Source organism: Rhinichthys klamathensis, unplaced genomic scaffold, assembly GCF_029890125.1.
Source record: "Rhinichthys klamathensis goyatoka isolate OS25496 unplaced genomic scaffold, OSU_Roscu_1.1 h1tg000064l_1, whole genome shotgun sequence".
NCBI lineage: Eukaryota > Metazoa > Chordata > Actinopteri > Cypriniformes > Leuciscidae > Rhinichthys > Rhinichthys klamathensis.
Genome location: NW_026606607.1, coordinates 485,054 through 497,500, shown reverse-complemented (window position 1 = coordinate 497,500; position 12,447 = coordinate 485,054). Strand labels below are relative to the sequence as shown.

At 40.8% G+C, this 12,447-nt stretch overlaps 1 protein-coding gene across 1 annotated transcript in view; it reads left to right on the top strand.

Annotated features, from left to right (window-relative positions):
* Nucleotides 1-12,175, top strand: part of bmp6 (bone morphogenetic protein 6) — a 66,308-nt gene extending 54,133 nt beyond the window's left edge. The window contains exons 5-7 of the mRNA XM_056249808.1: nucleotides 9,559-9,635; nucleotides 9,800-9,910; nucleotides 10,019-12,175. Coding sequence (XP_056105783.1) covers nucleotides 9,559-9,635; nucleotides 9,800-9,910; nucleotides 10,019-10,168 — 338 coding nt within the window. The 3' untranslated portion in view covers nucleotides 10,169-12,175. The remainder of the gene's footprint in view (nucleotides 1-9,558; nucleotides 9,636-9,799; nucleotides 9,911-10,018) is intronic.
* The last annotated feature ends 272 nt before the right edge of the window (nucleotides 12,176-12,447 follow it).

The following is a 12,447-nucleotide window of genomic DNA, read 5'->3' as shown; positions in this document are numbered from 1 at the left end:
TAAAAACAGGCTTCATTTATCTTTCTTTTGATTCCGGGCATAAAAATGACCCTGACATATTCTTGACAGGTTTCACCCTTTGAAAACTCTTTCTGTCTCTATGAGCTTCCAGTTCAGGCGAAGCCCTTTACGTGCGATTGGAGCTTTGACACTGTTTCTAAAGCTTTGACTATATATGAAAACAAAACAGCACATTAAGCGCTAATGCTTGGCTAGGTGTGCGGGGGAGCTCGCCGGCCTTTGGCCCGAGGGAAGTTAACAAGCGTCTAGCTCAGCTCAGTATGTGCCGCCCCAGCGCTAGACCTGTAATTACCTCTGTGCTGTTATTAGGTGCTGGGCTAAAATGCCTGACCACGTTAACAGTATCGCTTAAAGAATTATAATAACACGGCACTGTCCAGCTGCGGTTTTTCATCTCCCCCTCCCTCAGCCCTCCTTTTGTTTACCGTTGGTGTAATTAGACATCGGCAAGCTCTGGGGATGGAGGTTTAATAACCACAGTGATGAAAGACAGGAAGAGAGATAAACTTCACATGGACGCAGACAGCCACTCACATTCTCTTTCAAGTCATCAAGGGAGCGGGGTGAGACAGCCTCCCTGCCTCAGCTCTTTCCAGGATGGATGTTATTCCATGCGGAACGCCGTGTCCATTACTCCAGAATGCCGTCACCACCAGGAATGTCATTGTGTAATTGCTCCAAAGAGAAGCTTTTCGTGAGAGGCATCTGTGAGATTTCATTGCAGTCACCGTGTTTTTGTCTTTTGGTCAAGAAATCCACGTGTGTATCTTGGCATGTGCTTTTGACAGCTTTTGGCTGTAAATGTCAAACCAAAAAGGCCGTAAAGCTAATATAACTATTTCTATTAACAGTTCTTGAACATCTGCGTTCTTCCACAAATACTCTGAAAGTGATTCCTGTGCTGCGACGGAGCTGCACTCTTGACTGTATCACAGTAATGAGAAATGAATTGATCATCTTCTTCATTTGTTAATTAGCCTAATAAATCTTATTCAGTAAAAATAAAAGGTGGCTAATTCTTAATTTGTCTAAATCCCAGTGATGGGTAGGTTTAGTGACGGGGTCAGGGGTAGGTACGTACAAATTCATACGAATTGGGCAACTCGTAAAATCTGTACGATTTAGCAAAGAACGTACAAATTTGTACAAGTGAGGTCGTATGAATTCATATGAATTAGCCACCTCGTAAAATTCGTACGAATTTGCCTTGAGATCGGGTTGGAATTACTGACGACTCTTTTCAGGCAGTTCAGAATCGGTTCTTTCTTTTGGAGAGACAATAACTTAATTTATCTGCACTTTTAAACGTTGCAGACCTTCTACATTCACAAACAGCTAGATTACACACTACATGAAAGGTGATATCTGAAACAAAACATATTGCGGGGCACTAGAATCAGAACTGTTTAGTAGAATCAAATCAGAAGCAGAATCATTAAATTCCTTGTGATAGTCATCCCTACATATGATGAGCAGGCAGTGGTCTTCATTCGAGGGCCAGCAGAGGCCCACAGGACCCATACACAGCAGTAACAGTGTGGCATTAAATTTTACTGCCAGGAAGAGAAGCGCTTTATGGGGTACCACAAATCTGGCCTTTACACTCAATGAAACTCCACACTAAATATCTGCTTTACTCCTAAAGAGCCCTTGACAGTAAATACTGGCAGTAAATAAAGGAAAGGTAGAGGTAAACAAAACTGGAGTGTGTGAATACAGTCTGAATTCAGTGTGTTAAGGCTGGTCCACACTAAAAGAAATCTTGTCAGATTTTCAAAATGTGAGAGACAACAAACATGACGATAAAAAAAGTGACTTTAGAGTAAACAAACATGGCGGACGACGAGCAAGAAGAAATGGGGATAATATGTTTGGACTGCTTTTTACAGAAAAATCGCTTTCACATGACAATCTACGGTGTGTGCATGTTTGTCCTCAGAGTTCCCCACACACAATAAAATTTCTGATCGTGAATATTTAACATATTGGATATTTACGATTTACGATCGGTGCTGTCCCGACGTTCTTCTGACCAGATTCAATCACTCTTAACACACATCACACCACAGAAAAATCTGATAAGATAATCTTAGAACCATCAAGATAATCTTAGAACCATCAAGATAATCTGGACTTTACCTAGAATTGTCGTAAGGATTGGGCCCAAAATCGGCCCAATTATCTTGTAATTTATGGGTGCCTTTAGTGGTGCCTGTTTTGGTTCATGGTTCATGTTCATGTTGAATACATGTAGATGCCTCATATTTGGGTGACTAACAAAAACAGTTCCAGGTTAAGAAATTATATTCTGCATGAAGGTGAAGCCTGTTTTAGGACCATTGCGATTTCTGTTTTCTTGACATTTCTCATGACTGTAATATGAAAAACACTATCATTAGCATTATACAGCCAGTTTCCCTTTTGTGTTTGGTTATAATTTTCATAATTCTCAATGATTAATACAGCCCAGACAAGATAGAAACAGTGACATATTAATATTACTGGTAGTAATATTGGTCATAAAAATGCCTTTGTTTTTTATGCATTTTAAAATACCCTATTTTTGGGAAGAAATATGACCCTTCAGGAAATTTGCCCATTTAAAAATACTTTAGAAGTGGATCAAAAGAAGAAAATGGCCAATATTCATCTTAAGCAATAGCAAAATGCTGTTTAAAATAGTATAAAAGGGAGAATAGCATGTCACACCACAGGACATGTTAACTTCCCATATGTATGAGTTGTGTGTAACTAGTGTGTCAAAATCTGCCGTTCTTTGGTTGTAGTTTGGCCTCATTCTCAGGCCTGTGGTTAGATGTAGAACATTCTTGACTATAAATGTCACAGTTGGGGATCTGTGTAAGACAGGTTCACTGCTCGGGATCAGAGAGGAAGGGGACCCCTGGGGGACCGACTAAAAGGCCACTCGGGAGAGCTCGGGGGCCACTCCTGCTGGCGGATTTATCTCAGTAAATATTTACCCTAGTCCTGCCAGACAGAGTGAGAGAAATAAAAGAAGGGGTCTTACTTTGGGAGCTAAAGAAGGCCAGAGATTTCACACTGCATCTCAAGCTGTAAAACCAGTACCTATAGTTTAAACAGAAATTATTTTGAAATAATCAATTTCAGTTAGTCAATACTGAATATATTAATATTATCTTTTAACTGAAAATTACAGCAAACTACAAGTAGGTCTTAAGGCACTGTGGTTAAAAAGTGCATTTGATTTTATTCTCATCTAATCCACTAGATGACACTTATCGCAGTACTTTCCTAAATATCCGCGTTTTACTATTCACATGGAAATTTGCCTGATTCATGACTCAATTGGGGGCAAAGTTGATTCTGTGTTATTTTTTTTTTAAATGTTATAGATTTATGTAGCAATTGACAATTGATAAAATTACCAAATATATTTTGAAACAAAAGTCTTGATAATGATTTTCAGGTTTGATCAAGGTAATTAAATAATTACCTAGTTCTGGCATGAAACTCTAGATGGAGCAGGGCTGATAGGTCTAATTCATTTGGGAGCATTCATGTCATTATCTACATAGCACAGCTGATTGGTTGTTGTTGCATCAGCGGCCAATGAGCTGCCATGAGAACCCTCCACCTTCCCCAGCTCCACCTGTATAGATCTGCTACGGGGGTTAAATCATGGATGTACATGTACAGCAGCAGCATGCAGCCGACATCAATGTCTGTGAATGTATTGGCAGTAGCAAGTCTCGGTACTTGCTCTGCAGAAGCACCAGCGTAGCAGATCTATTCAGCCAAAACCAAATACATTAACATTGCCATATCCATTACCATGCCAATCTCTGTTACCATACCAGTCTCCTGAGATCTGGCATTAAAGAACTGAAGAATATGTAAAAGTATGGTATTTGGGATCAAAATCGCCACTGCTGTTGGGGCTAAAGGCACAATAATTGACATGATAATAAATAGCTGGCAGACCTTTTACATGTACTGACACGACATTGGTAGATTCGGATGGTTAATAAAATGTATTATTTTGGTCCCCAATGAACATTTTAATGACAGTATTTTATTAAATACAATCACAGCTTTAAGACCAAGAAGCTTTTGCCAACCAGTTGCATCAACAGTGGATTTTCAAGGAACTTTCTCTTAAAGGAGAAAGTGGGAAACACCTTAGCCCTGGATGATTGTTGATTTCTTAGGATGACCTCAGAGATTTGTCTACACATGTGGTTTCAGTTACAGCCTTTATTTCTTCTCTACATTACTCAGAGACAATCATGTTGTTAATAAAGGTAGTTTTTTTTTTTTTAGATGAATAACTTGAACAAAAACATTCTTAATTTGAAAGATTTTTGCTATTATCTTAAGAAAATATGCAATGCAAATTTGGTCAGTTCTATCTAAATGTTATGATCCGCGCTTTAGTTGAATAATTTATTTGAAAGTCTATCTACATTATCAAGTATCATTTGACAAAAAAAAAAAAAAAAAAATCGGTTTGTAAATGTTTTCATTTATTTGTGTTTTTGTAGAAATGTCTAGTTTAGTTTTGAGCAAACATTAGAGAAAAACACCTTTTCTATCTTCATGGCTAGGAACTTTATCTGCATGTCTAGGCATAGCGATGTTATGGGTGAAGTTAAAGAGGCCATATTATGCCCTTATTTAGTTTTAGGTTTTCATGCTTGAATGTACAAAAACACATAATTTTCCACATATTTTACATTGTTGTAGCACCTCTCTTCCCAGTCTGTCAGTAAAGCTCTGTTTAGTTCCTGCTTTTATAAATCCCAATCCTTCCAAAAACCGCAATGTGCTCTGATTAGTCATCTGGAACAGTGTGTGATTGTTCAACTTTGCGTGTTTTTCGGAAATATCACTCCCCTTATCATAACCGTGAGTTTCAACAAAATACTAACTCAACTCAACCTGGCCTCGCCCCTTTTTAGCATATGCCCTGGGCGGGAATTATTTAAATGAGAAATTTTGGGACATAAGTTTCTGGAAAGAAACCCAAGACTACAATTGAGGCATTTCAGGGAGTTCAAAGTTACGTTGTGACGACGAATGGGGTTCGCTTAGAAGCCTCTCATCTTCGAATGAAATAAAACGAGCCAATGGCAAGGAAATGGCATGGGTCTGCGGAATTTGCATGGCGTAACTCCGCCCCACTGCGTGGGTATAAAAGGAGAACACCGGCAATATGCAGATATGTTTCTTCGCTGAGTAGCCAAGACTGAACTCGGCTGTTCCAGCGGTACAGCGGAAGTGGCAGGGAGTCGTACATCCGTAACCGAGACGTTCACTTTCGTAGTCACTACGAGTTACGTCGTGGCGACGAATGGGGTTCCCAGTCCAATCACGCCACCTCGGCTGTCTTCCAGTGCCCTGCGTAAGTCTGAGCTCCCTGTCGTGAGACTAGCATGGATGAAGGACGAGTGGGTCCTAGTACCGGCTGGTTGAAGCGAGTACACGGGAGGACACTGGCTCCACTCGAAAGATTGTAGAATCTGGCGAATGTGTTGGGTGTCACCCAGCCTGCAGCTCTGCGGATGTCTGTTAGCGAGGCGCCATGCGCTAGAGCCCAAGAGGAAGCCACACTCCGGTGGAGTGGGCTGTCACACCAAGGGGGCATGGTCGACCTTGCTGCTGGTAAGCGAAAGCAATGGCATCCACTATCCAGTGAGACAACCTTTGTTTGGAGAGAGCCTTTCCCTTCAGCTTCCCACCATAACAGACAAAGAGCTGGTCAGAGGTCCTGAAACATTGCGTTCTGTCTACATAAGCACGGAGGGCGCGTTCTGGACAAAGCAATGCCAAGGCTGGGTCTGCCTCCTCCAGGGGCAGCGCTTGCAGGTTCACCACCTGGTCCCGGAAGGGAGTGGTGGGAACCTTGGGCACATATCCAGGCTGGGGTCTCAGGATCACATGAGAATAGGCCGGCCCGAATTCCAGGCACGCTTCGTCTACAGAAAATGCGTGCAGGTCCCCTAACCTCTTAATGGAGGCCAGTGCAACCAGGAGCGCTGTCTTAACTGACAGGAACTTAAGCTCCACTGATTGCAAAGGCTCAAAGGGAGCACTCTGCAGGGCAGTTAGAACCACTGAGAGGACCCAAGAGGGAACGGGAGGAGGGCGAGGAGGATTTAGTCTCCTCGCTCCTCTCAGGAACCTGATGATCAGATCGTGCTTTCCCACGGACTTACCTTCAACTGCGTCATGTTGTGCGGCAATAGCGGCAACATACACTTTCAGGGTGGAGGGAGACAGCCTTCGCGGAAGGCGGAAGGCGCAGGAGGGCGCGTTCAGCGGCAAGCGGACTGAGGCGTCTGAGTAGCCTCAGTCTGCTTCTGGGCGTCCGAGAACTGTTGGGCAGAGTCCTCGACCGCGCCGCCGAAGAGGCCAGCCTGGGATATGGAGGAGTTGAGCTGAGTGAGATCGCGGGCCCGCATATATCCAAACCCAAATAACCCACCGAGCAGATAACCTGACCGACCAGAGCCGCATCAGAGGACGCCGTCCTCTGATGCGGCTCTGGTCGGTGAACTCACTCAGAACCGCGCTGGTTGCAATGTGAAAGACGGGTTGTGGACTGAGGATATTTCGTCGGTTTAGTTCCAGGCCTGCCGTCTTAGGTCACCCTGGCCACCAGCCGACGTATTATCTCGCGTGGAGAAAATAGATTGGGGTGTGGATGAGGGGACTCTCGCTCTGTTGAGCTCATCGAGTCTCGACCGTTACATTGCGATGGTCATGTTCCCGCTGGGAGAACGTGACCCATCCACGAACGCTGTATGAACGTGATCGAAGCCCAAACACGTCAAAACAGCGCTCGTGCCCATCAGCTGAATCTATCAGAATACCGCACTCAAAAATACACGGGCAGATCGTCTTTAGAAAGACATGCCGCGTGCACGCTCTTTTTGTGAGAGAAAAGCTTGTAGCAGTGCTGAAGCACCCAGGGAGAAACACACACGCTGTTCAGTTCAGCTGGCAGGAATGTGAAACTCGCTGGAACTCGCCATCACATCAACACCGACTGGAAGCTGCTCGTCTAGAAGATTCTCGAAGATAGTCAGAGAATAGGCTGCAGGAATGAAGAGAACTTGGCTCCGAAGCGAAAACATATCTGCATATTGCCGGCGTTCTCCTTTTATACCCACGCGGTGGGGCGGAGTTACGCCATGCAAATTCCGCAGACCCATGGCATTTCCTTGCCATTGGCTCGTTTTATTTCTTTCGAAGATGAGAGGCTTCTAAGCGAACCCCATTCGTCGTCATGACTTAACTCGAAGTGACTAAGAAAGGGAACTGTGCTTACTGATAGAGAATAACTCCCTTTGTAGTGGGCTTTGTAACTTTAAAGATCTATTTCATAATAGGTCCTCTTTAAGCTCATCATTAAACCAACATAGACTCATTGGAAAAATGTGCCTCTTCCTATATTTTTGCAAAATCCCAAACATGTACCAAAACATTCAAAGCACTGCACTTTCCAGATGAAATAAACACTCGAGGCAGTAAAACACCAACAACTTTTGTTCTTTTTCACACGTATCATTTCCGAACTATCATGATACCTGCAACAACCAACATAACAAAACAGTGCCAGATTCAAGTTTAGCTGTTTCGGATAAAAATGAACACTTACTGGACAGTTCACTTTGAAAGTGGAATGGAACATGCAATAGGCAATGTAACATCATTTTGCAGAAATGTGGCCACATGCGTGTTTTTCCAATGAGCCTGGGTTGTATTATACATTACCACCAGGTTCCTGACTGACTTGTATGTTGTTAATGTTGTTGAGCCCAGCTGGACTGTGATGTTGTGTGGAATTGCCAGGCTGGCTGAGTTTTAAATATTGAGTATATTGACAAGAAAAGGGGCCCAAGCATCGAACCCTGGGGTACCCCAGTCATTAGCTAGTGTGTTCTAGACACCTCCCCAGGGCGGTTTCCATCTAATGTCCTACAAAGTGTTTCCTGCAAATGTGAAACCAATGTACAAACTTAGGGGAACACATTTTGTGTGCTGTAAGCGAAATACAGATTTGTTGTGTTGATCATATGTACATTATTATTATTATCAAACCATGAAACATTTATTTCGACAGGTGTATGTATTAGTTGTTTTTCTCAGCTGTATAATGGGTTTTCATTGTCAAGTTGAATCAACATATAATCTTTTGTCTTACGAGAGCAGTAAATTAAATTTACTTACATCATAATGTCATTACAGTAATGAATTACAGTATGGTATCATTAGGGAGGCTTCAGCAGACTGTTTGAAAAGAAAACAAACAGTATAACAGCCAGTATGCTCTCAGACATGGCAAAAGTGTGGTGTATGGGATTGTGGGGGGTTAGTTTGATCAAATGTGGTGGTACTTCTTCTAACTACCTGTCTTGCATGGCATGTCTTGACACTGTTTTGGTTAGCAAGATCTCTGGATGGCCAAAGTTTTGCTCTTTGGGGGCAGGACCTGAAAAAAAAAAAACAGGAAGGGATTGCAGCTGGCCTGAACTGATATCATAGTTTTCTCTCTCCTCTCCCACTCCACTGCACTTAGCAAAAAAAAAAAAAAAAAAAAATTGTATGAGAACACCAGTGGAAAGATTGTGTCAGAGTTTGAATTCAGAGCAGGAGTCAGTGCCAGAGATGACCTTCCCCTTCAGAAAACCCAAACCTACCTGCTGCTGACATGTGGCTAGTTCACGGGGTGGAGCCGTACAGATCATTGAAATAAACTGTAAATGTTGCTGACAGCAACTGGTAAAGTGGTAAAGGATACATTGTTGCAAAGCAAATGTTTTGTGATGTTGACAGGATTAGCAGTCTCACTTCAAATATTGTCTTTATTCTTGTTTTGAGACAAATTTTAAATTGAGGAATCTTAAAGGCACCGTATGGGTTAGAAGTGCACCAAAGATATTTCATGTGTTTGACAAGAAATGCCTTAGACGCCCTCCTGTTCCAAATCTGTATGACTTTCTTCCTTACAAGGAGCATGAAAGGAAATGTAAGGCTAAAAATAAAGCCTCAGTCACCATTTATTTTTACTGTATGGAATAAAGAGTGAAAGAAGGTTTAAAAGTGACTCTCATTCAGCAATTTGGATTCCAAATGCAGTTATAGGCTACTCAACTCTGTGTAAATGATGCCAGAATTTTCATGTGCACTTTTGTGTTAGTAAGCACATCAAAATTAGTGTCTTTAAAGCACAACAAAATAATTTTTAAAACATAATGATTTAAAATGTACTTAAAATAAACTTTTAATTTGACCATTACAAAGTTCACTTTTTAAAACTGTAGTTAATTTTAAGAAACAGGAAAGTGTACTCTCTTTAAGTACACTGAAAATATACATTTAAAAATGTAAGATCTGAGGTAGGCTACACAACTGCACATTCAATACAATTGAGCACACTTTTTCAAAAGGGAACCATTTAAGAAAAATTCACCATTAGTATAAAGCTAAATGTGTAGTATGTTATACTGTAACCTATCACGTGTTAATGTCTCTCTTCTCTGTGAATGGCAGATTACAACAGCAGTGATCAGAAGACCGCCTGCAAAAAGCATGAACTGTATGTCAGCTTCAGAGAACTGGGCTGGCAGGTAAAGAGGAAGGACTTGCATATTCATCATTACAGATATCAAGACTGGTGTAGGCTTCAGTAGCCATTTGCATATAATATAACTGATGATTATAAATGTGTTGATTCTATTTTAAGATTATTTTAGTGTGGGCAGCCATTTCAATTTTAAATGTCTTTTGTCAGGACTGGATTATTGCACCTGAGGGCTACGCAGCAAACTACTGTGATGGAGAATGCTCTTTTCCCCTAAACGCCCATATGAACGCTACTAATCATGCTATAGTACAGACACTGGTGAGTTCTTCTTCATAAAATAAATACCAGCCCTAACAGAACACATCTATTTAAAAGTTTTTCACAGGAGTAATTTAATAATAAAAAAAATCTTGCTCCACTTTTCAGGTCCATCTGATGAATCCAGAGAACGTCCCAAAGCCATGTTGCGCTCCCACCAAACTGCACGCGATCTCCGTGCTCTACTATGATGACAACTCCAATGTCATTCTGAAAAAATACAAGAACATGGTGGTGCGCTCATGTGGCTGCCACTGACATGGGACACGTACCCTCCTGCCCGACAGCTGCATCGCAGACACTGACAAATGTGTGTAAGGACTGACAAAACAAAATGACAAGCGTTATGAACAAATGTGAGAGTACGTCTCGATAGTGGATCCAGGTTTGCTGCTTTCTCCTTATCTTCACACCTAGGACCATTTCTCATGGGACATTTCAGATCCTACAAACTGCCAAGAGGATGTACATCTGAATCTACAGATCAGAAAATGAACCCAAAGAAAATGTAAATTATGAGCTAAAATGCAATACGTATTTAAATTAGTGTTTTACTTACCAAAGTCTTTAAAGGGGTCACGTCATACATCATTTAATTTCTGAGTTCCGCTTATAATGTTACAAAAGTTTCACCAAAAGAGCCAAAATAGTTTTTTCTAATACTATTTTAAACCCTTTCTCTGACCCTTGGAATTACACAGGATGTTTTTTTTTGCTGCTGCTGCTGCTGCTATGCCTTTAGACATCTTGTTCTACAGTCTTTATCTGTCTGATAGTTCCAGAACAAGTTGTTTTTGCAACTTTCAGGAACTTCCTCCCCAATATAAATAGACAATTTGAGTTACAGTAGCTCTTTTATTTCAAAAGAAACTTTGGTTCCTCATGATATGACCCCTTTAATATCTAAAACGGTCCTGAAGCACAGAAATCTGAACAGGAAAGTTTCTACTGTTTCGTCTATTTTTGATGAAGTCACTTGAACCCACAGGACTCTATTTTAGGTCTCAAAAAAATCAAATTATTTTAAGTTTCTCAATATTTGCTCTGCACTACCTGTGGTTTGCATCAGTGAGTCAGAGCGAGTGGTTACACACTTCAACAGAACTCAAAGAACGGAACCATTATGTTGCTGTTCCAAGGATGGAACTCTTTCTTTTTTTGATGCCGTCAAACACCACAGATCTATAATTTTCCTGCAACACCTGCACCTCGGATGGCTTACATCCAAAACCTCCCACAAGACACAAGGACCTACGGATAATTTAAGGTTTTTCAGCAACAAACCAATATTCTATGCCAACATCCTCATATGGGCTGTAGATTTTCCACCATCTCATGTCAATATTTATTGTCAAACCTAACTACGCAGCTACCCATCTTTTTTTTTTTCACTGTGAGCCGTTGAATGGTACAAAGCTCTTTCTGGACAGGCTACATTGTGTATTTTCATCATTGTAGCAATATCAATAACAATTTTCCAAATATTGTCATTTTTATGATCCTAATTATATCACATACCTCCCATAAACTGCTGTTTACATGTCTTAACCATATTTGGATGTTTGTGTGTAAATACTTGTACATTTTACAGTTTATTTATTGCTCCTTTTATGAATCATACACCACAGAGATCATATAACAAGAGTAAAGGAAGAAAATTAAAACGGCTATTTTTGGAAAAAGACATTTTATTATGAAATTTGTCAATGTGCCTTTTTTTTTGTACAAAAACCCCCAGGCAGTGTGTGTACCTCTCTCACACAGAGGACAAAAATACTGCGTTTTTCATCGAGGTCGGCCATGGCCATGTGCCTCCCATAAAGACTGAATATATGTGGTTTCTCTGATTGCTTTTCCCTTCCTTCTCTTTCAGATCCAGTAAAACAGAAAAATAAACATTTCAGTGTGGGAACATTTAAAAGGAAAAATGCAAATTACATTTGTATAAATCAATGAAACCACTTGAGAGCATCAGAGAACACATACAAGTACTATCAGCATTCTTCAAGCAATGATACCAGGCAACACTAGTGTCTGAATGAAGTGGTTGACTGCATGTGAAAGCCATCAAGACTGCATTACAGAGACAAAAATGAGAAAAGAAAGACTCAAACAGTCTAAAAAAACCCAAATCTAATCAAAAATGATGAGCAAAAGAGTCACATCTGCAGAACAAACTTTAAGAAAAAAAATATTACTGTACCGTAACTGCTTTTACCGTTCACAACCTGTACTGTAATACAAAATAAACCGTTTTTCCATAAACTGTCACTATAAAACAAATATTAACTATTCTGCATGGTTTCAATGTTCTGATCATTGACAAAATGACCAGAAATGCTTAATATAAATGGCAGTATGTCTGAAAATGTGTCTGCCTCACTCATATGCCTGTAAGAACACTAAGAAGCTTTAGAAGACAAAACTAACCATTCAAAGTAGTTAAGCAAATGTCCACATTTTGCTTAAACAAGTCTAATGTGGGTTGCTGGCCATTAAGCTGGTTAGACTGGCCAGGTTTGATGATTATGGCCAAC